At 41.5% G+C, this 25,214-nt stretch overlaps 1 protein-coding gene across 2 annotated transcripts; it reads right to left on the bottom strand.

The window, feature by feature from the left end:
- Positions 1-866: 866 nt before the first annotated feature.
- Positions 867-23,000, bottom strand: EPC2 (enhancer of polycomb homolog 2). Of its 2 annotated transcripts, none has more exons than XM_015634827.3 (13): positions 22,758-23,000; positions 17,385-17,530; positions 14,906-15,112; positions 14,176-14,324; positions 13,829-13,961; positions 12,707-12,922; positions 12,403-12,492; positions 11,819-11,964; positions 11,372-11,715; positions 7,436-7,572; positions 5,687-5,846; positions 3,821-4,154; positions 867-2,539 (listed from the first exon to the last, which is right to left on the bottom strand). In XM_015634827.3, exons 1-13 carry the CDS (start codon positions 22,855-22,857, stop codon positions 2,467-2,469), a joined length of 2,235 nt encoding a protein of 744 aa, XP_015490313.1. In that variant the 5' UTR covers positions 22,858-23,000; the 3' UTR covers positions 867-2,466. The 2 variants fall into 2 exon arrangements, with proteins under 2 accessions (XP_015490313.1, XP_015490314.1); XM_015634828.3 differs by having other exon boundaries at positions 12,707-12,895; positions 22,758-22,997.
- Between the last annotated feature and the right edge of the window lie 2,214 nt (positions 23,001-25,214).

Here is a 25,214-nt window from a genome sequence, read left to right as displayed (position 1 = left end):
CACCCAAATTCTGCAATGACTATTCCAGTTCTGCTTCACAGAAGGTTTCATCACCACTAATCCTTTAAATGAAAGCCATTCCACATCTGGCACTTACCATCAAAGCCTTGGGAGTTTATGGAATCCTCCTCTGCACCTCACATTTTCCCAGAATCCATTAAAAGTTCGAAGCTCCAGCTAAAGGTTTTTTAAGTAATTAGATGAGGATTAGACTACACGAAATCAGAGATACACAGCAATTTCAGAGACATCTTCTGGCCAATTTTCCCTGAAAATGATCCACTGAAAATGATCTTTGTGGTGAGGAGAGTCCATGCTAAGTGTACAGCTTTCAATCTGCAGAGGAAATTACTTCTCATTTTCATTAAGCCTCCAAAGGGTTTTGGGGATGGTAGTGAAGCAAGGTTATTTCTAGATATCAAGGAGAATATTTTTTTTTTTTTTACAGAAAATGTATTTTCAACCATTCTTTTTTTTAAAAAAGAAAATTCATTTATACTTCAGACTATCAGCCATTCCCTGCAATGAGCCCAGCTCTAAGAAAGGCTGGAAAGATCAAATAAAGAGGAATTTTCAGGGAGCAGCAATCCCAGTGAAGCCACAGGTGCCCCCCCAAAGCTGCCACCACCCCTCACCTGACCAAGGCAGCGCCGTGGGTTCCTCTGTTCCCAACAGGAATAATCTATCCTCACCTCTCCCTGCAGACATCAGATGGAATAAAAATAGAGCATCAGTTAAGTAAAAAACAGGTAATTTTAGACACCTGAGTTTGTGAGGAGCTCCCAGGATTTAAAGCTCTGCAAGTGTTTTTAGCTGCCAGGACTTTGAATTCGTACAACGTAAGACAAAACAGGTTTAAACACAGCTTGGATTAAAAATAGTTCTTTATGTAGAAAGCCAAGATGGAAAATACACTGACTGCATGACAAAAGCAAGATTTTCTTGGGAGGGTGGGTCTGGACTAAACAACATCTCCAGGTTCCTTCCAACCTCAGTGATGCTGGGATTTGTAACACAGAAACATCCAAAACAGCAGAAATTCACCCCATTTCTCTGGCAGGGCAAGAAACTCTCATTCCCCATTTTCCCAGGTCTCAAATCCCAGCCCATCCCTCCCCTGGCACAGAATTATCCCATGATCTGCAACCTTCTGGAAATAAGTGCATATGCTGGGATCAAAGGATCAGAGTCCCTGAGCAGCCTCCAGAACGGCTGCTGTCCCTGCTTGCACACTGAAATAACCACATATGCACCATGGCCAGCTTTTGATATGTATTTTTATTTCCCTGCAGTTTTCACTTATCAAGAACAAGTAACAGGGAAAGTTGTCTGAACTAGTGCATAAACAAACATTCGGAAACACCACTACACGTATCTAATGTACAAGAACCGTATAAAAAAAGTCACTAAAACACTACACTACGAAGGTGTCCAACGCTTACAGTCAGACTTTTTCCAACCCGTTACTTGCCTTGTAGCCACAGGAAAACTCTCCAAAATTGAAAAGACAATCTTGCCACAACCCTCCCACCCCCCTGGGATGGCTCGATAGCTAGACATCCAATAATGAATTATTGCAATGATATAGAATGCAATACATACCTGGTAAAATATCCTTTAATGTGGTGTGGTACAGCTTGAAAGCCGGTTAAAATACGCAGTCTTCGGATAAAATGGCATCAAGGTGAAAATTTTCTCAGATCTGCACATTTGGAGATGTGCCAGATGCATAATTTTCCTAGTCAGTTTTTTTTTTTTCCCCTCTCCTGTGTAATTATTTTTTATAAACTGGTATTATAAATAGAAATATACATTCAAAATATATGGAAAAGTGAGTTACTACATTAAATTTGCATGTATCGATCCATCCCTTTCCCCTGCACAGTAATAGAAAATACTATTTTGCCTTGAACTTCATATTTGACAGTGAAATGCCACTAAAGTATTTACCAAAAAGTCCATCTAGTCAAATTGTGAAACAAAATGAACCAAGTGAAAACTTTACATTTCCTTTAGAAAAAAATTACAAGAATTTTGTTTCCTAGCTATGAATCTTTAACTTTTTTTTTAGACACAAAGTTGCATTTATTTGTACAAGATACAAAATGTAAACATGGCAAAATAAATAGTTTAAACAAGTGATGCAGGATCTCATGTCATGCTCATGATCCCATTAAAGAATTATTTTTTAATCCATTCAGTTGCAAATTCAAGTGCAAAAGCATGATGATGAATATCTACTATTCAAGTAACAGAAATAATATTGATGATACAAATAAACTATTTTACAAGGTAGTGATTTTCCCAATTTTACAAAATTTACATTATATATCGACTTAATACACGATATAATCCGAGTCCATTCAGGTCTGTGTGAGTTCTCTGTGACCCACAGAGCGCTGTGTTTGCATTCAGCTGGAATAGGAAGGAGCACACCGTGACACAGCTGGGGACACTGCTTGGAGGTTATGTCACTTCCATGGCCACTGTGGTCTCTGCGATGCCGTTCAAGCCCAGGCGCTCTGGTTCATGGTTCTCTCTGCAAGGGAAGAGGATCCCACAGTCAGAACACATTTCCTCACATGGTTTTAGTCATTTCTTTCGTATTTTCACACAGATGTTACCTGGACTAGGCAGGAACCTTAAAACACACACAATGCAAGACTTATTTGGAAGGAAATACTGGCATTCAACAACTGCTGTTATTCAACAAAGCAGATTTTGCAAGATTCTTTGCAAGAACAATCTTTGCAAGGTTTTGCAAAGATCCCTTCTGCAAGATTATTGCATTTAACTATCCATTTCCAGCCTAAATCAGGGATTAAATCCCTAAAAGGAACAAAGTCAAGATATGATAACTCAACATCAGTTACTCTGTTGGTGCACCAAGTGTTGTTGCAATTCCCCACCCATTCTGCTTTAGCATTTTTTCTTCATTTACTAATACCCATTTTTTTACTTTTTAAATTCACAAACATGACTTTGTTTTTTGAAACCCCATATAATCCAGGAGAGGCTTCAAACAAACCCAAATATTGCCATGTTCAGAAAAATTTGCCAACTGCAAAGCTCCTGCCACTCCTATGAAACATCATCCTGAAATAACAGCGCTGCCTTTCAATGCGAATAATAAACACTTTAATGGTTGGACTTGATGAACTTAAATGTCTTTTCCAACCTAAACAATTATAAATTATGATTTTATATGTAAGATACAGCTTGTTGCTCTTTTGGTTTGTGTTTTACATTAATATGTACCATATACATATGTAAATATAAAAATGTATGTGCCAACCTGTACCTTACAATATTGTTACTCAATGATTTGGAGGAAACGTGAGGAGCGTGTGACAGAATCTACCTGAAAATGTTGCATGAGAAGGGACAAATGAAATGGTTAAAATTCAAACACAGTAGAAGTTGACCAAAACTACTGGTGCCTAAAGGCAAGGCAAGTTATCTGAGGGGTTAATTTGCAAAATCAGCTCTTGTGCTTTGCCATGGCCATGCTGTGTGCTCCTGGGAAGCTCAAGGTGCTGAGAAACCTCTCAGAGCTGGAAGAGATCCCCTGCAGTGCAGAGTTGGGCACGACAATGGAGAGGACACAGCCTGAAGCTGCACCAGGGCAGGGTCAGCTGGGACATCAGGAAGGATTTCCTCATGAAAGGGCTGCCAAGCACTGCTGAGGTTACACTCAGCACTCTGCTCTGACGAGGTGAGGGTGGGTCACAGCTTGGACTCTGATTTTAGCCATTCCAACCCAAACAATTCCAAGACTCCAAGCACAAGTGGGAGCTGCTGCAGCCCCATCCCCACTCACCTTGCTATACTGCTGATGGCACTGCTGGGAGTTACCTTTGGCACTCTGTCCATGCTGGCAGCAACTGTGGCAAGTTTTAAGGCTGTTGGCGAGGGCGCTGAAGTCCGTGTATTGATATGAACATTGACTGGAGACACAACACTGACGTTGTTGAGGTGCACCGCGCTGGGCAGGCAGGAATTGTTCATGGGGAGAGGCTGAGGGCTGCTCGTGCACAAGGCTGGGATTAAGTGGTTTGTGGTGCTGTGGCCAACTGTCCTTACGAGCTGTACAGTTGAGATCCCTGGGCTGGATGATAAAGCCATGTTGGTGGAGTACAAAGTTCTGGAGGTTCCTGTTATGCAGAATAAATGGTGGGTGTTAAAAAGGTGACTTTTCTTAAATGAAAAGCCAAAGATTAACCTCAAAAGCAATGCTTTGAGTGTGTAAGTCATTAATGTCCATACTTTACAGACTCACAAAATGGAAAAACTCAGCAGTGGAAACATGGCACACTCCCCTTGATGCCTTAGGATTTAGCTTTTCTATTTTTCAGATCCTGTACTGCTTTAGTGTGCAACTCTAAAACACCATGGCCTGTCAGCTGCTGGTCTCCTGTTGCACTCTGACAAAATTCCTCTAGACCTGAAACTCAAGGACACCTCACTGCCTCAGGGCCCAGAAAATATAAACAAAGTGAGCTGGGGGGCAGCAAACTGGGGGTGTATGACTTCATTACCTGAAACTGTAATTGGAGGATTAACCCCTGACATGTAAATGGACCAAACTTATCTGAAAAACTCGTGATCATTGTCCATTTTGGGTGAAGCCCCTCAGAGGCTCCTGACTGCCCAAGGTGAATCTATTGAAGGCCTTTAATAAATACCCACTTAATTCTCTTGATCTTGTCCAGCCTCTGTTCCAGGCATCATCATGTGCCTGATCTTCCACCCTCAAAGCACTGCCCTCTTGGGTATGAACTCAGAGAATTACACACATCTCTCTCTCTCTCTACCCTGGAACTGCTCCAGTTTATTGATTTTATTCAGTCGTGTTTTTTCTCCCTCTATTCATTTCATATTATCATTAACCCAGCCTGGCAGAAGGTCTATAAAACTAATCACATCATTAACTGCTAAAACAACAAATTACTTTAAAAGCCTCTTCTTTGTCTTGGCAGCCCAAATCCCATTTGCCCCTTGGCATCGTGGATATGGCACCAGCACAAGCAGCACCACAGGAGGGCTGGGAAGGGGCACTGAGTGCCCATGGCTGCAATTTTTGGGACAAATCCTAAATGCAGTGAAACCTGAGGCTTACAGTGATGTCAGAAGAATTGCCAGGAAAGGTTGGTTAGTACATTTTTGGCTGAATATACAAGTGAGGTAACAACCAAATAATGAATCAACTTTTCCATTTCCCTCTCAAAGTAGGTAAATGCTTTAAGCAGTTGATTTATTCTTTCATTACACACTCCCACTGGTTTTAAAATGCTGCCATTTAGACTCTTGATCAGAAGAGATTATTAGAAGATAAAGACTACCAAAGGAAAAGCAAACAATGCTCTTCCAAGGTAAAGAGCACTTGGTGGTTTTCTATCCATTTAAACAACATCTGTTGGACAAGCTCTCAGGCACAGGGTGGGATTCTTGGGGCTGTACAGGACAGGGAGTTTGATTCTGATCATCCCTGTGGGTCCCTTCCAACTCAAGATATTCCATGATTCAAACCACTGCTGCAAGGTACTTTAGAGAAGAAAATTTAAAACGATCGCAACTAAGAGACTTGATTTTTTTGTTGTTATTATTTACTAATATTTTAATAAGATCAGTTGATAATGAAGAGCAGCTGATACTCTCAGCTCACTCCAGAGCAAGGAGTGCTCACCTGAAGGCTGGACAACACCGTTGATATTGTTGTGGCTGGTGTTCTGCTCCTTGGTTCCCTCGCTGCGCCCGGGGGCCGGGGCACTGACCACTGCAGAGGCAGCAAACTGGGCACTGGCTGAATCCAGGGTTTTGGACATACAGTCAGAGGTGCTGGAGCCCTGCAAGAAGAGGAGAAGGTGGTTCTCAATCACCCAAGTACAAAGTGAAATATGCCTTACCATTGTTCCAGTGCACAAGCAAAGCAAATAAATAAATATAGCTTCACCATGTGACCTAATGCACCACAACACTGAATATTCTGTGTCACCTGAGTGATGAGAAGCTGGAAATCAGTGTCCAAAGGAGGGTTAAACAAGTGCTGCCCGAGGCAGCCAGGCCAGTTCTCAGCACAACAAATCACTTTTGTTGTGTGTTGTTCAGCCTGGAGAGGGAACGGTTCTAGGGAGAGCTCAGAGCCCCTTGCAGGGCCTGGAGGGGCTCCAGGAGAGCTGGAGAGGGACTGGGGACAAGGGAAGGAGGGACAGGACCCAGGAAATGGCTCCCAGTGCCAGAGGGCAGGGATGGATGGGAGATTGGGAATTGGGAATTCCTGGCTGGGCTGGAATTCCCAGAGCAGCTGTGGCTGCCCCTGGATCCCTGGGAGTGTCCCAGGCCAGGCTGGACGGGGCTTGGAGCAGCCTGGGATGGTGGAAGGTGTCCCTGCCACAGAACTGGATGGGCTTGAAGATCCCTTCCAATCCAAACCACACAGGATTCCCTGTGTTTGGAGACATTTCCTCTATGAAAACAACCATATCTTAACCTTTTCTGTTCTGTCTCCAGGCAGCAAATGCTCTGCAGCTGCAAATCTCAGGGATGTCCAGTATTTGTGGTACCTCCATTCTGTGACTTGTGCCACAGAATAACAGCCCAGCACATTCTGGAATCCCACTCTGTTAGTCCAATTTCTACTGGAAAGATTCATCATTCTCACTGGAAAGAACATTAATTCTGCACCTTCAATTTATATTAACTAAGAAAATGACTTTGCACAGAAGCTTGAAGTGCTTTAAAGATCCAAAATTCATTTGTTTTGTTCAAATATTTTGGCATCATGTCTTTACACTTACAAAAAATGTCATCAGTATCTGCCAACACAGAATCCCTTAATTGAAGTAGAAAAACACTGAGGGGAAGGGACAACCAGAACAAAACAATTAGATACAAAATACTCAAAGTAATATACACTTTCCTAGTAATAGACAACAGCTTTTATATTTTATTGGGAGAAGCTAACAGAAAACTAAGTGCACGGAAAAACATTTTTCCCCTGCAAGGGATTCCAGAGGAAAAATGAGATTCTTTTAAAAGCCAGAATATGCAAATATGCAAAGCTCTCTTTTTCCTCTCAGAGGTATCAATTTTTGGTGCTCACTGAACATCTGTTCATAACAGAACACATTACCTCAGAAGGTAATTTTAATAAAGTCTCTTCAGAGCTCTTACAGACAGGAGGACAAAACCAGTGAAAACAGGAAGAGTTGAGAGCACACACTGATATTTTACACGGGTAACTGTGGATGCAGGTAACACATTCAGCTACAAAGTCTCTTACTCAGCTTATAAAATGCAGCCAACTTATTAAAAAAATCCCTGAGCAAAGTGCCTACAATGTGCCACATTTGCTGGGGTGTCACATTTGGTCGATAGAGATGAGCAGCCCTGTGAACAAAAGGAAGGGTCAGGACATGCAGGGTGGGAGCAGTACCTGTGCTTTTGGATGTGTCTGTTGGGAGGAATGCTGAGATTGCTGCTTCTGCTGCAGCTGGGCCAGCTGCTGCCTCTGCATCTGCACTAACTGCTGTTGGTGTGTCTGGAACTGCTCCTCTGTGATCCCCCCTGTGACTATGGGAAAGAAAGGAGCCACAGTTACACAAAACACTCACGTGGAAAAGGCAAGAGCCCAGCTAAGGTGGGGAACAGGTGGCTGAAGATGACAGAAATCATGTCAGATGCACCCAGAATCTTCACAGATTATGTAAAGGAGAGGTCAAGTTGTTTGTTTGTTACATTCTTTCATGGAATCAATTTGTAACAAAAGAATTCAGAGCTTTTGTTGCTTTTAAGCCGTTTCTATCTTTGGTGGTTTTATCCCCAGTAGCTTTAGGCAAAAGCTTAAGAGAAATTATTTTCCTGGCTTTCAGGAGAGAAGCACAGTCTGAAAATCAGAGCTGAGGACAAAGTACCCTGGGCTGAGCTGGATGTCTTCTGTCCCAGTGAGCACTGGGAGAGGATTCCTGAACAATTTCCCTCCCTACAGCCCCTTGCTGTCCCTTTCCCAGCAGCAGAATGGACTCTGAGAGGATTTTCTCTCCCAATGATTGCTTTAGGGATGACAATAAGTTGATTTTTGAGAACCAGGTTGATGCCACCCCAGTACTTTCACAGATCCAACATGTGAAAGGAATGAAGTTAGAAAAGCTGGTTTTAATATTGTCCCCCCTGAAGAATTTGCACACTTGGTAAACTGAAAATACTGGCAGGGGTTTCAGGCTAAAACCTGAGCTGTGTTTAGTTAACCCAAGAACTGAGTTCTCTGGGGAGCAAATAAGGAGACAATTCACTTTTCAAAGATTCCCATGAATACATTTCAACACTTTATCCTCAACTCTGTTTTTCCATGAGGTGCAGCACAGCTTCAATCCAACACCTGGATTCTCAGGAATATCCTCCTGTCAAGGGACATTGAGCTAACATTAAAACAGAGTTATCCATCTTGCAGGGATTGGCTCTTCCATTTACCACTTTTAGTACTCAGGGTTGTCCTGAAATTCCATTGGGAAAAAATACCAGAATTAGAACTGAAACTACTTCTTTACTGCTAAATTACTAAATCAGGTTTCAATCATGTTAGGACAGCACTTAAAAGTCCAATTACTTAAAAATTACCCCTCAAACTCTAGCAATATTTTAATTTCCAACCTAAGTTTATTTTGCATTTAGCTTTACTTTGTTCCTCTTGCAGATTCTTACCTAGAATTTAATTCCAATTTAGATCAGCTCAACCTGCTACATTCCCTCCCAAAACACATGGCATTGCTGAAAGCACAGGGCCAAGAACAGCATTATGGAACATTACATATATTTCTATTTTTAAGTTCTGAGGTAACAAATCCCAGAAAATGTGCTGTGTTTTATCAAAAGCTGTTTAAGAACAAGGTGAGATTTCATGCTTTCCATCTCCTTTTCCTTCCCAGTTTATCACAGACCACAAATGGAATACTTGATTACAGGATACAGGGAAGGTAATCTGGAACTCAATATTCCCTTACTCTGCCTGGATATGCCTGAATTTCAGGTATTTATCCAGTGGCCAGGCTGAGCTCAGCTGTTCACCTTGATATAAACCAGCACATGTTCATTAGCACACTAAATATCATTTATTTTTTGCCAAATCAAACACCTGGGGGGTCCTGGAGAAAAAAAAAAGAACAAACTTTGACCATGTCCCAAGGCAGTCTCTGAGGTCAGGGTTAAGAGCTCTGCAGGTTCAGGGGGTTTTGATTTTACCAGAGCCTGAAAAACTGCACCACAACAGTGGCAAAAAATCACTTCAGCTTTCACTTCCAGGCTCTTGTCTCCTTGGAAGGTTTGGATTATGTCACCTCTCTCAGGACCTGGAGGCTTTAACCAAAGATCAGCTTGCAGGCTGCCCCAAAAGTGGTATTGTTTCAAGGCTGGGGAAAAAAAATACCTCTAAAAAGTAAAAGTTTGTTCCAAAAACAAAACCCTTCAGCTGGGAATAGCATCATGTGCAGTTGTCCTTTCCCCAGGGACAGACTTTTCCCATTTGCAGTGCTTAAAACATGAGCAAGAGAATAATTTAGCTCCAAAAAATTGGTTCTTGACTCATGCACTCATTAGGTATTATGAAGAAAAGTCTAGTCACAGACTTTTAAAATAAAAAATAAATAAATCTAGCTGTACAATGCATTTGAGGAAATATCAGAGATGCTTTACTAATACAGGGAAAAGTATAAAACAGAGGTAATTTTAAATATTCTTGTGCACCAAAAATCAAAGGAACTCTCCAGTTCTATCTAAAATAAAATAATAAAAAGAAAAATAATCAGTTTAAGTACTGCCACCATTTCCTCTGGAGGGAATAGCAAATCAGCTGTAAAATTAACAGATTTCAACAATCACTTCCCAAAGAGAATGACTTCAATAAATGCAGTGACAGTGCCTGTGCTCATTTAATGCACAACCAGACTCTGACCAGCCCTTTCAAAATTTATTCCCTATTTGCTAGTGAGAAACCCAACAGCAGTGCCTCTTCTGGTTCAGTTATTTGGGGAAGAATTCTGTTTTCTATTGTGTCTGATCCTGTTCCAGAACTGCAAGATCTGGTTTGTAATTTAAATCTGTGACAAAAAAGGTCCTCCCCAGCCATAAATTCCATGCATAATGTACTTCAATTACTGAGGGATTTCCATTTAATTTAAATGTATTCCTCAGATGATTTCTAAAATTATACCACGAGTTGATTACTATTCCTCCAAAAAGTGGCTTCGATCCATCAGATTTGGTTTTATTCATTTTTCAGCTCTTTCTTTACCAGCTCTTGGTGTTTATTGATAATTTCATCACACTGAACTGCCCCTTTCTGCCCCAGCTGGGATTCCTCAGGCCTTCAAGGTCTTTCAAAAAATAATTATATAAAATATATAATGCATTTTATCTGTATGCTCCTGTGCCAATCTTTTCATGGCAGAGAACAATCTAAAGGTTACAGTGACCATAGTGAGAGGCTGGGAAAGAATTGGGCTGGAATAAATATTCTGTGCCTCTGTCAGAACAATTTCATAGTACCCAAGAATTCTAGAGATACATTACTGGAGAATAAATACCCATTCCTGCAGCTTTAATAAAGATGGAACATTCCACAGCCACAGAAATGATGGAATTCAGAGTCAGTCTGTTCTATTATTTAATTATCCTGGTTTACAATACAGGATGGAGCTGGAATATGCTCAGGTGCTTGCTTTTCTAAGAGATCTCATTTGCTGTATCTCAAATTTTTCACATTTTTGGAGAACCGTATCATTTTCACTCCCTTATGATTATAAAGAAGTGACAGTGTTAAAACTTGAGCCATTACAACTCCAGCTCATGAAGTAAGTGAGGCAAACACTGCTCAATTTAAGCTTAAAGCAATTTTTTCATCACTGGATGCTTCCACTTTTACCATTTTCAGATCTTTCCACGCCTGCTCAGGGCACTAAGGAACTTCCTACATTTGTCTGAGTCAAAAATGAAAACTGCCAACAAAAATGAGCCACACCCACCCTCCCCAAGAAACCACCAGCTTTATTTTGTATTCATAATGAGCATTCTTCTAGCCTTAAACAAGGTTAGACCAATTAGTGCCATTAAGACTCAATTAGACCTAAACAACTCTTCATATGAGCAGAATCCCTGCTTTGAATAATGTCTGAATCCAGCACTTCAAATTCTAATGGAAGCAAAGCTGGAGGAAGCAGTGTTTGTGGGAAGTTTCTGTATGTTTTAAGAAATGTAAAATAGTCAGGCTGTAGCTGTGGTTAGCTCCACACCAGTGCTGAAGATCTCACCAGTCCAGCCACAAAGAAAAACCCCAAAATTCAGCATTTTCAATCCCAGAAGCAGCCAAATCCTTGCCTACCTGATATGCCATTCTTGCTGGTGTTCAATAAAGCTACAGATGCTGCAGAGACTCTTTTATTATTCACAGTCTGCCCTGCTTTCCTTGAGGTACATTCTTCACTATCACTGTCCTGGAGATTGAGTAGCCTGGGCTGGAAACACTGCAGTCGACATGATCTGATATTGCTTAGGATTTCAGGAAGGGACAGTCTGTTTTCACAATGTTTATTGGAAGCATTGGTCCGTGAAAAATTAGAAGAAAAGTCTAAAGTCTGGGAAGAGCTTGAAAAACTGTTCAGCATTTCGGGGTCAATCTGCCTCAAGACAGGATCATGTTCTGTGGATATTCGGTCCATGATAACCCTGATTAGAGAGGAGGAGGAAAATCATTAGGTTCATGATCTCTTTTTTTAGTACTTTTAATCCTTTGAAGGGGAATGAAGAATTAAAAATGACCCAACTGTACCTTCCACCCCTGCCAATCCTCCTCCTTGCAAATCCTATACATCTCCTTGGGATTGTAAGGGTTGTAAGGCAATGCCTGAACCTCAGTTTGTCCAATTCTGCCAATTCTGGGCTTTCATACGAAGAATTTGTTTGGTCCAAACGAGGCTGTGAAGAAAGAAAAGGCAATTTTATACTTTGATTAAGGCACTGCTGGTTATCATGCACAGGCTCCCTCCACGACAGAACATGTGGTTTTATGTTGAGTTAATCAATAATAGCTTCAGTAGTTAAAAAATAAACTCTAACATTTAGGCTTCAAACAGTAATGGAGAAGTCGGAGAAAATGAAAATAAAAGTTTTCAATCATCTCAACATCTTTTGGCAAAGGAATTAACTCACTAAAGGAAAGGCTAAAGGAAAAAAGAAAGGAGGATGAATTCTGAGCAAGTGGGAATTCAGCTTGGACCCTTCAGAGCCAAGCAGAAAAGGGGATGTTCCTGCAATTGTCTTTGGAGTCACCAAATCATCAAAGCACTATGCCTCTCTAAATTAAAGAAACCACCACTGAACCCAACAGCCCAGCCTAACACTGGATATTCTTACAGCATAATACTGGCATCCTGCTCTTCTCCTGAAAGCACAAGGTCCATCAGGATCATTTTCTTCTTCTGCTTCTGACACTGGTGAGGGTACCTAGACCAGAAAACAACATCATTATCCCAAGTGCCACATTTGTGTAATTGTATTTATGATAAAACTTTGTGTTTCTATAACATGAACTAGCAAAGCACGGAAGGAAAACTCAATTTATCCGAAGAATTTTTAAATATATTCAGAGCTGGGATGAGCCAGGCTGGCCAAACACCAGCTAACTGGAATTCCTGCCTTGTGTACACTGAGATTTTACCTGTGGGAACTCATCCTCATCAGAGCTGTGGAAGTCATACTGTTTGATATCGCTCTTGCTGAGCACAGGCAAGGGCTCAGCCAGGGGCTGAGGGGTCACCACACACTCCAGCTTAGGCTTCTTCAGGTATTTCTTCTTCTGACGGACAACATCGGACACCTCCTCCTTCAGAGAGGAGTGGTGGGGATGCTGCTCAGGAAAAACAAACAGGAAATTCTAAAAACTATAGCATGAGGAAACTTAATGACTTCAAGAAAGGGCTGTTTGTCTTCCAAAGGTTCTGCAGGGATTTGAGATGCATCATGCAAAATTTACTGAACATATTAAACCCCAGAACTTTTCCTCTGATTGTTTTTACAGGTATTTATTAATAATCAGAGAGCTCACAGGCCATGTCTGAGCCTGAGAGGCTCCTCACTCTGCACTACACTCAGTATATTGTCATTGAAATTCCTCTTCCAATTATTTTCTGAGATCTCATTTTTCCCCAGCACTTTCAATTTTCGGAACTGCTCAGACATGTTCAAAAGAAACAATTTAATTTGTTTCCTGTTTCTCACAGAGCTGACACTTTTGAACAGATGTGATGGTATTTGGGTTGGCTATTTAAGATTTTTCTCACAAAAACCCTCTGCAGTGAGCAATTCCATCGATATTGAACTGTCCACTTGAACACAAATGTTATTAAACTTCAAAGCTCCCATTTGAAAAGATTCTTTCACTTGTGAAATTCTCCATTTGAAGGACAAGCAGCAGTGCAGGTTGAAAAAATGTTTAAATTTACCCTGAATTAACACTCATCAATAACATCCTGACTGAAAGTCCAGTAATGGAGCTTGGGAAGCAGAGGAGAGACATGAGGAATGCCAGAATTCCTGGAGAGCCAGGCTTTCAGGGCTTTGTATGGAATTCTGGGACCACTAGGTGTCGCAGGTGCTAAATACAAATTTCCAGAGGTCTTCAACTCTCAGCCTCAGCCCCAAGCATTTTAACTCCTAATATTTCAGATTATTTCTTCTGAGACAGGTCTGAATTCGAAATATATCCAAAGGGACGATGATCCCAAAGGAATGATGATCCCAGGAACAACAGACTCGTGGCAGGGGGGAAAAAAAATCTTACCTTAACTTTACATTCTTGAACTTTGTGGTGGTTCCCATTGTGGAGAGATGAAGGAGTTGTGCCCAACTCTTTTTCAGGTCTGTTCAGCTTCACTTCATTGAGGATTTCACCTCCATAATCACCCAAATGGTACCTCAAAAAAAACCAGGATTAAAACTATAGGGCTGCATTTCCACTGGGAAATGTCTGAAAGATACAAACCAATGTCTTCCAATTGCCTACACAAAGCCCTTCTCTTTTAAACTCTGAAGTTTGGTATGGTGCTACAATAAATAAATGATGAGAGATGATTTCAAAGCCATTTAATGAAAATTTAAAACCTTGGTTTTTATAATCTGGAATTTTACCTTTTCTCCACAACTTCCAACGTTAAATGCAACAGCTCCCGTTTTGTTTTCTCTCTCCTCTTAATCATCTCCAAAATTGTTATGGCTCTGCTAAACTCCCTCCTTAATTTCAACATCTTCTCATAAGATGCTTCATCGTTCTTTCGGTTCTGTTGAGAGATGAAACTGATTTTTAGTCAAAAGCAAAGGCCATGAGGCACAAACTGCAAAAATAAAGTTACATAATGCTGCTGCAAACGAGGCTCATGAGGACACTCCAAAGCAGCTTTTCCTAAAGCAGATCCTATTTGGCAAACAAAAAGCCACAAAAAGCAAAGAAACCCAGTTTTCAGAGTAAACTGGGAAGAACTTTTCAGCCATTTCCCCCCATGTTTTACTCAGATTCCAGATCAACCCAGTGGAAGTTTGTCAGCACAAGGAATTCAAGCCTACAACACTTGCCCCACCTTGATTCCACACACGTGTACAGAGCAAAATGCTGGGTGATTACACATTCCCTGGTTCCAATCATTCCATGCTACAAATCCAGAAACTGGGAACTTGTTTCCCCTTTTCCCACAGAAAGGAAAGCTCCCAACCCAGCACGCTGTGTGCCAGGCATTGCTCTGAGTTTCAGCTCAAGAAACGCATGGATGATAAATTGTCCTCTGCAAGATGCTGGACAGGGATCCAAATTATCCCTACCAAGGGAGAGATGTAAAATTCCAAGCAGCAGAATCTGCCAAGTCACCTTTCTGGTCTGCATCTTCTCAGTTCTCCTGCGGAAGGCCACGTAGGGGTCGTTGTTGGTGGAGCCATCCCTCTTCTCCTGCTTGATCTGGGGGATGAGGGAGGGCCCCCGGCAGTTCTTGCGCTTCCTCACCCAGTAGTCATAGACAGCCTTGATCAGGTAATCGTCCTCATTGAGCAGCAGTTTGGCTTCCTGAAGGGTCACAAGCTGCAGGGGAACAGGGAAAAGTTGGGTTGGGGGTGAGGGGAAGGTCACCACTCACATCAATTGTGTACTTTCTGGATAAACTTCATTATTTTCCAGCAGCAGAGTAAAGGGATGAAAAAACCATTCATGGAAATTGAAGCCACCAGTTAAGAGTTCCCAGTTTTTCTGAACCAGCAGCATCTCTTTCATCTAATGGTCCAGAACTCCATCAGTCTTTCATGGAATCTGAAAACACTTGGAAACAACTACAAGCACAAGATAGAAAGAACTTACTACAGTCTGCAGATCATGATTTGGGAATCACTTTAATCTGACTATTGTTTCCTAAACAAATAAAAAGTTTCTTGTTGGTTAACCTTTATTAATGTGTAATTCTTTGCAGCTTTATGTGGATTCCCCTAGAAGCAAATCTGCTTCTTAATTATTTCCCCCCTAAAATGTTTACTTTGTGATAGGAATGGGACAATGCCCATGCCTGTTTATTCCAGCCTGGAGACACAAAGCTGTTCACTTGTTTGCTAAGTTATTTCAGTAGATGATAGTTTAAAGGTAATTTAAAGATAAAAATTACATCTATGTTCAGCTTTTTATATGGAAATCAGAGTCTAAATAAATGCAGAAGTATCACTAAATAGTACATTAGTTTAACAGGCTCATATCATCTTCAACCCATTCATTAAATAAGAAGAAAATAGTACCTCTAGTATTACTTAAAAAGAAGTCAGGCAGCACTTCATCTGCCCCATAATTTGAAGAATATCAAATGAACAACTTAATTTGCACTTTTGCGATGTGTCAAACTTAAATCTTGTCCCTACGTTAGGAGAAGCAAAAAAAGGAAACAACACATTTTGGAAAATGAAGGAAATCCTAAGTGTAACCATGGCTACTCTGCAAGTGTTAATTCCAGCCAGAGCAGAATAAAACCTTTGCAATCTATGGTAGAATTAGAAAAGGCACTGAACTGTTTTTTACAAAAAGGAAAAAGTATTGCTTAGAAATAATTTTAGTTTTGTTTGTTTTTTGCTCCCCTTTCCCATTAACATATTTCTAATAAAAAATAAATCCGCTCTGCCTTGGGTACACAGCTGGGGAAGCAAAGCTGAGCCTGTGTGCTCGTGTCTGATTCCAGATGCAGAGTCCTTCCATTCTCTGCTTAAATCAGAATGCCCAAGAGGAAAGCCTGGAACCCCTCCTGGGCAGGGAAAGCATTCCCAGCAACATCCTTTAATATTCCAGGGATAAAGCATGTAAACTGGGAATTGGGAGGCAGCACTCAAACCCCACCAGCCACTTCCCAGGCTCCAAAAACCTCCAAGAGTTGCTTGTATTTACAGAGAAAAGCCTGTATTCTTATAACATTTTATTTTTGAAAAGCATCTTCAAATCTTAAATCTAGCAAAGAAAGGTGAAACCACCATCAGAAGGAGGAATATTGATCACAAAAAGTGATGATCATGAAAAGAATGGCCTGAACTGAAAGCCAAAACAGAGGTGTCTTTATCAAAGCTCCAGCAAACCCAAGTACATGTTCAACAAGTATCATCCAATATATTCCTTATTTTCCCTTTGTTCCCATTTTCTTAGCATAGTAAGAAATCTCTGCCTTTCTGAAGTTGCTCTAATACGGAGAAAAATTCAATATTTTGGCCTTTTAACACAGCACTGAAAATCAGGTTAAGGAACTGAGGCAGAGCCATGGATCCCACAATGGATTTTTCATTCCCAAAAATTCTCATCTCACTGGGAAATAACACCTCAAACTTGATTTGCAAACCTGATCCCTCAGGTGTAGTTTTGGAGTAAATATTTTGGGCTGTAAGATCCTTTCCCAGACACTGTCCTCCTGGAACACCTCAGGATCTGATTTAACACTGGCACTAGGTTAATTCTGTGCTTCTAATCCCCTAAAACCAACCAATGTCCAGCAGAAACAAGTGAAACAAAATTTGGATTATTAAATGCTTATATCCATTTCTACACCTACTGATCACCACAAGCTTATTCCATACCAACAGTGGTAAAACAAGCTGTGTGTTTCTAACACTTTGTGGCCAGGAACTAACATTTAAAATCAGTCCTGCAACCCCAAAAGCTCCTTCCCCACCTGTTTTATCTGAAGTTACCAGTATTGACACAGGAGACAGCAATGTGATTTTTGTGGAACAGACACACAAACACACTTCTTCTGTTAGGAGGAAATAAAACCAAGCACCCACCCAGAACCATCTCCAGGAAAGCAAAACCTCTCAGTGATTTTTTCACACCATACCTGACTAGAACTGGCTTTTTCGAGTCTGTCAACCATTATTTCAAACTGCAGTGGCTTGATTTCCATCTTCCTGTTCAGCCTGTTCAGTAGGGTCTCATCCTCAGAGTCCATATCATAATCTGGCTGCTCATTGTCCAGGTTAAAGGCTGGAACACAAGAAATTGAAATGCTGGGTAAGCAACACACTGTGGACACACATCTGCCATCAGAAATCAAAAATGACTGAGAAAATTCCAGACCAGCACTTCTCTGCCAAGAACACTTTTTTTATGCTAAAAAGTTTCCCCATGTAACACACAGCAGGTAGAAGCTGCTTGTCTCCAACTTCCAACATAAAAGGAGTCCAAGAAGTTTCATTTTAAGTGACTTGAAGGGGTGATAGGCACAGAAACCTTAATGTATCTCTGCAAAACAAGAGCAAAGATCATAGTACTGATATAATACAGCTCCTTCAGAATATAATGCTAAAATAATAACAACTAAGACCATTTTCAATCAAATTCCAGACAAGGAAAAAAAGCATTTACACTCAACTTCCAATATAATTTCTGTTGCCTACTTTTAAACAGTACACCAAACCTAAAGTGTTAAAATATTTAACAGACTAAACCTTTTCCTGTTTTATGTAACTGTAGAAATCCTACACCAATCCTATGGGAATTGTTCTTCTCTAAAACCACCTCAGCTGTGGATGCAGAGCCTGACAATTCCTTCAGGCTCTCCAAATAGTCAGTTCTCAACTTCTCAGCAAAGCTCATGTCTTTATTACTAATTGTGCTAATTAGTTTCCATACTTGACAAAGTTCCTGGTCCTACTAAAAGCAGAAGGAAGTTCTCACCCAGATAACACAGCAGAAATAAAATTTTACAAGAAATATGAGTAAATTGCGTATGAACTGTTAATAGAAACATTAATTGTACACCTAATAAAACCTTGAAGGGGTGACACACCAGGTACAACACTCCCAGTAATTCAATCAGCACTGGAATAGCAGCAGTTAATAGGCCTGATGAAATATATTCTATTCTTAATAGACAAACAGCACTGTCTTATCTCCGTGCTCTTAACTTGTGGCTATGTCAAGTGCTAATTAAAAAACTCCTGCTACTGAGCTGCCCTGTGTGCTTTAAGAGCTCCTTAAAACAAAAACTTGAAAAACCAGGAGCAGAAGAAAGCCACCAAAAAAGAAGTCTTTAAAACAAATCCCAGTATTTTTCCTCCCACAGGCAGGTGGTAAGCAGTGCCCTTCCACATCTCAGCCTTGCCCAAGACCATTCTCTCTGTGATCCAACGCAATAAATTAGTTAAACCTCTACCAGTATTTATCTATTTATTTATTCAAGCACAGAAACTTAGCCAGATGCAGCTGGGAAGGGCTAAAAAGCAGCTCCTCAGCATCTTCAGCTCAAGCTGGTACCTCTCAGAGGAGACACTGCCCCAATTCTGACAACAGCACTTGGCCAGAAGAGCTCTCTGACCTGCCGCACACTGTAACAATTTATTTGAGGAGAAATTAATAACAGGCTGTAACCATGTGTCAAGAACTGCTAGCAATATTAATTCAGTAACACAAGTTGCATGGCAAGTTTATTTAAGACACTGTCACTGGGCATGTGACCAAGAGCTCTCCAACAATTAACTGTGTATGAGACTTAAACTGCAGCTTTCAACATCAGCTCTGCCTTTCCAGCAGATCAGAGCTCACATGTGGACTGAAAACCATTACAGTCCACAGAAAGCTTGTTTGCTCTCACAGTCGGTGTCACATCAGAAAATATGTCAACCTATTGCCTGTCAGTAGATAATTCAATAATCCCCTGCGGACAAAATGTTTCCAGCCAGTTTTTCCAAGCCAGAGCATCAGTGAGCAGGAGGATCTGTGACAGAGAAGATGTGATGTTCACCTGTAAATTTTAAGTGGTTCCAGTAAACTTCCCTTCATTTCCACAGTGGGAAAAGAAGAGTCTCTAAAAGGTCTTGAAGTACCCACCTTCCAGAATAAGATCAGGATCAGGTGAGAGGCAGCCAGGAGACGATGGGACAAGCAAAAAGAAAACCCAACCATTCCATCAAGAAGTATCTTAAAACACCAATCACCCTCAGGACCACACTGGATATCAGTGATGGGTGTCCAGGAGGGAAGGCAGGTTACTCCCAGCACCAAGAGTGGCCCCATGGTGCACCTCAGCTGGAAGCAGGGGCTGCCTTCCCTCTCTCTGCTCACTATTTTGATAAATATTCAAGATGATAAAAGGCATCCAACAGGTTCTTGCCAGGATCCCCACACATCAAACAAATCCAGTCTCATTTTCTTAAACAAACCCCCATCATTCCTGTGAGAACAGCAGAAGCCCTTGTCACACATCCCACTTTTCATGCTTTTCTGCCTTCAGCAATGCTCTATTTGTTGTGAGCTGTATTTATCAGTGCAGAGGGGGTTTGCATGGGGGTGCAGGTTAATGACACCGAAGGGATGAAGCAGAGCCTGTTTCAGTGCAGACAGGATGGCCACAAACCCTCAGCAGCCTGGGGAGGTGTGAGGGCCTCAGGAAATGCAAAGCTGCCACTTCTCTGGGGTTCATCAACCTAAAGCTGGCTTGTCCCAAGGAAGTGTCCTCCTCCCCGATGCTCAATGACCCTCCTCAAAACACTTTCAGCAACATCCTTAATTACCAGTTTTGGTCTTTCCCCAAGCACTGAGGAACTGAAATTGTTCTAGAAAAAGCCATTTTTCACCCTGGAGCTGGCCTGGTGGCAGCTCTCTGGCATCCAAAGCCATCACAAGACCCAGGTGTTTATGTGCCATGGATGGAATCATCCATCACTCCCTGTTCCTGCCTCTGCCATGACAGCTGGGTGAGCTGCTGGAGAACCAGCCCCATGTTCCAGTCCACAGGGACAGCCCCTGCTAAATCCTGGGACATTCTTCTGACTCAGGATGAATCCAGTCTTTCTCTTCCAGAACATCTGCATTACTACAGGGCACTGTCAGACAGGCCCCAGTGATCCCACCTGGAAAGTTTCTCCAGGAATGCTCAGGACTCTCTGGTTTGCTGCTGCAGACACAACATCCCAGCTCCCACCCTCTGCCACTCCACCCACACCCAGCAGTACCTGCCAGAAGGATCTACCTTCTTGTTCACTTGAGCTCCCCTAGGAACTGGGTTTATACCAACTCACACAAATGCAATTTGTTTCTCAGTGAAGTTACATTGAACTGGGTTTAACTAAGCTAAATTAAATGAGTTAATTTAGTTAAATAAATTAAGGCTGTGGTTCCACACTCATTGAAGCTGCCACAGGCACGAGTTCCCACTGAACCCAGTGCTTCCAGTGCCTTCCCTCCCCAGCAAACCACAGCCCTGCCACCCTCTTGTGTCAACAGCAACAACCAGGCCTGAGTCAAGGCAGCAAACAGATAAATACAGGGGGTCACCCAACCAAAAAATGAAAGAAACTTTCTGCCAAAAAGTTCCTTTTAAGGATTCCTGGAGTCCATTCTCCACTTAATGAACCCTGTTCCATCGTTCCTGTGAGGGGACACTTGTCTTCCATCCCCTTAGCTCCAATTTAGGTCCAAGTCTACCAACTTCATCTCTTTGCTAATTATCAGTAATTTAAAAAGCATCTCCATGTTATTAAAGCTACAAATATTTTTGGAAAATTATGCAGCATGCTGGAATAATTAGAATAGTTCAAGTTTTTTTCTTTGCATTCAGCTCCACATCACCTGTGCTGGTGCCACTGAGGTTGACTAACACCTGGAACCTTGTTTATTCACAAATTCCAGGCTTTACAAAGAAATTAACTTTTCTCTGCTTGGAACCAGTGATCTAAATAAATTTATGTAAAAATTATTAAAATCTCAGGCTACCAGAATCTCAGTAAAACATAATTTGCCAGAAATATCCACCAGTAAGTATGGATTATAGTATGTGTCCTCCTGGCATTCTCCATCAGTTTACATAACTTGCCTGGCCAAAGTATTGTTGCTATTTGTGCTTTAAGCATTAAAAGAGAATTTCTAAGCAGTTTATGTAGCATAAAGCTGCCTTTTATCACACCTACTCCATCCAGAATATGTGGGAAAAATTATCTTGGAGCAGTATCTGATATTTATCTTCAGCTCAAATACCTTCTGTAATTCTGTCCAGAAAAGACTGTGAGGCTCAACAAGACAAAGAAAATTTTGGCATAATATATTTAACATTTTTAGACATGTTTATTAACAGTATTCACAGTGTTTCTGGCAGTGTCCAACAAAGAACAGAATAAAATACACTCCTCCATCAGCAGCTTGGTTTCAGTTCATTCAGACTGCCTTGTTTCCAAATTTGTTTCTTTTATTAAGGAAAGAAACAATTTTAGTTGATTTTTCCCTCATCACCTCTATGGTCTTGCACCACAGAGGACCCTGATTATTTCCAAAATCTCCTATTTTGTAAACAAATGGAAAAAAACTGGACCAACCTCACCACACTGGTGAAAAATGATGCAATAATTGAACCAAAGGTTTTACTACAAAGGTAAGTCCTGGGAGGAATCCAAGTGACCAAATAACCCCCTGAACCACATCCTGCAAAGGACAAACATGAACTGTGTGCCAAGGAACAACTGAACTGTGAAAGTGCCACTTGTCAACAGAACATCAACCAAAAGAAGTGGGAAAATTAATTCACAGCCCACAAGCTTACATTAATGATATCATGTAAGACACAAGCTAAACTCATGCAGAATATTTTATCTATAGAATGAACTCAGAGCTCTCTGCTGAAACAGAATTCTTCAGTTTCAGCCAAACTCAGTTACCCAGAACAGCCTGAACCCCAGTGGCAGCACAGCTGCCCTGCTCTGCCAGAATTCTATTCTGAGCAGCAGGACAAAGGCTGATTCCATCACAAAAACTCTTCTGGTTTATGGATCTGCACTTACAGGGAACTTTGGAGCTAACAGGTGAGCAAGACAACCTCTCTCCTGCTCCCTACATCAGTATAAGCAACCAGGAGGCAGCCAGGCAGCTTCAGTTACTCCTTCTAAGGACTAGGAAGAAAAAAATACACAAGAAGTGAGGCTAGATCAAGAATATTGGAAAGCCAACAGCCAGGATGAGGCTCAGCAGCTGCTGCACATGGACAGAGCATCAGCACAGAGCCAGAAACAAACCCTGCAGTAAAATGCCCACCTTCACCAGCAACCGTCAGTTCTTCCAGAACTTGAGAAGATGCTGGAATTTACATCCATAAATGGATTTCTGAGTCCTCCCACTTCCTGACCACTGCAGCAACTCTGACCTCAAGACAGAGGTTCCTCAGGTTAAATAAGGAGTTGGACAGACACCACAACCCACAACACTCCAAATGTTTTTAACTCACGTTGGATGTGAATGAACTGCTTTGGTTGCTTGAACTCTCCTTTGTACAAACGATTGTAGTAGTTGACATTGCTCTCTGCTTCAGGGACTGGGATAACCATGCTCTCCTTCTTTTCTCTGAAAACTTGCTGTGCTGAGATGGCCCGTTGCAAATGATGTTCCTGCAAGGGGAAAATGTGAGAGTTGATTTAGGTATCAGTGTACAAAGTGCATATGAAGACAGTCAGCCTTTTCTCCCACTGTTTTCCTACAGGATAACAGAGTGGAGGCTTTGCTGGGGTTTAGAGGCCAGCAGGATGCTTGTTCTTAGGATGTGTGTCTCCAACTTTTTAGGGTTCCTAACTGATGGCAGTCTTAAAACTGCAGTGAATGAACTACAAACAGATGAAGAGAATCCTTTGTTCAGACACAGCCCACACCTTCCACCAGACTGGGAAAAAGACAAACATTCAAACTTCACAAAATAACCTCAGCAGAAAATTAGGGCTGGGGAAAGCCAAACCCACCCAAACCTGTCAGAAAGAAAATGTATGCAAGATCAGGCCTTTTAAGTCAAAAGAATAGCAAATTTCATCATTCCTGTCTCCCCAGCAATCCTTACTGGCCTGCTTTTAGAAGTTTAGCAAGTTAAGAGCAACAGGAAGAAGAGTTCTCACAGAATAACACCTGAAAAGCAAGGACTCCCCAAACAGGTATCACTTCATTTTATTCTTATGGGACAAAAGTCACATATTCCACAGAATCACTTCAGGTGAAATAGAGATCACAACAAATGCAGCAGCTCACAAAGATTTTTTTTTTCCCCACATAATTTTATTAGTTAATTTATTAGTTAACTCAGTGACAACCATCTACTGTTCCAAGTCAGAGCTAAGCTGTAACTTCCCTCTTGAAAGGCCTTGCATGTTAAAATTTAAACCACTAGAAAAATGTTTCAGGCTAAGACACCAAGGTTACTCTGCCTCCTGTGTGTCCAGGGGAGTGACATTCCTCAGCAGGACAGGATCTCAGATCCACACAGCCCTTGGGAAAAGTGAAGTACCAAGTTCTCCAAATCCAAGATAAACCAAGCAAAGTGAAGACTCCCAGAAGATGAACCGCTGGTGGAAACAAGAGTGAAGGTTTCATTCTGTTTCTGCTGTTCTTCCCCAACGTTTCCCAGATTTGGGGGGTGGGGAGGGTGAGCAGAATATCAGCTGGAAACCCAAACTCAGTGCTGTCACAGATCCATGGGACCTTACTTTGCCTGTTCCAGGGGCTTCAGGTTGTCTCTCAGCCATTCCCACACACCCAACTGCTGGGAAAAGCACTTGGTAGAGTAGGAAGAAACATACACACACACAAAAAAAGGGTTTGCTGCTCTGTGTTCCTCCCTTTGGCTTTCTCATGGTGCCCCTCCCCACGGTTAACACTCCCAAGAGGCCAGGATCAACACCAGGAATGGGAAGGTGCCAATTCCAGCGCCTGGCTGGCACTGCAGCCTGGCACACACGGCAGTCTGGCACTCACACACTCTGCTACCCACTTAGAAATTCTCTCAAGAACAAGAGTTCTTCCTCTTTAATTCTACAGAATGGTATTTTAAAAAAGGGGGAGTGAAAGAAAACCTTTTTAAAATATGTAAATGATATTTAATAAATGATCCCCTTTTAAATGTTAAGATTTACAGAAATGCAATTAATGCAGCTCCTGCACAATCAGAGCAGCTCTGGGAATCTCCTGCAGCAGATGAAGCAACATTAAGTCAATCAGGCTCCCAAGTGAGTGCTATTAGAATTAAGACAAGCATGCAATCCAATAGCTGCTGTGATCTGCCTGAGTTACTCCACACTGAGTAAATCTGTCACTCCACCATTAAAACGTGTCTTGGAGAGCTTGGCAGTGCTGAGTAATTCAACTACACAAAAATGGTTTCATTACTGGGCTGCTTTCAACTGCTGTCCCTGGAGCTGTGTACCAACAGTCCACAGCACAGCACTGCTGTAAGGAAGGGCTTGATCTGTCCCAAATTCAGAACACCTTTTGCTTCTGCAGCCCATGAAAGAGTAATTGAGATGAGTAATTCAGGCCCTCAGCTGTTTTAACACTGTAGTAAGCACACACAGAGTTCCCAAGGAAGGCTGACAATAGGTGTTAGTACTCATTTCACTATAAAAAGCCTTTGAGCAGAACACAGCTTTCAAACAGAGATTTCAGCTTTCAGCAGTGCTGCTGTCACACCTCAAACAGCAGAGCTCCAAAACAGACAGATAAAGTAAGTAAATTTTAAAATTAGGAACAAAAACCTCAAATCTTTCTGCTCAGCATCAAATACAGGAAACTTTAAACTTTAACTCCTGAAACAATTCTCTTTAAACAAACTGAAGTTTTTTATATGAAAGCTGGGCTAATTAAATGGATTTATTAAACCTGAAGTGCTTTACAGATCAATTTATAACCAGTACAACTTCTGGTCTAG

This window comes from Parus major, chromosome 7, assembly GCF_001522545.3.
Source record: "Parus major isolate Abel chromosome 7, Parus_major1.1, whole genome shotgun sequence".
Classification (NCBI taxonomy): domain Eukaryota; kingdom Metazoa; phylum Chordata; class Aves; order Passeriformes; family Paridae; genus Parus; species Parus major.
The sequence above is the reverse complement of the archived record's forward strand: the minus strand, read 5'-3'. Positions and strand labels throughout refer to the sequence as shown.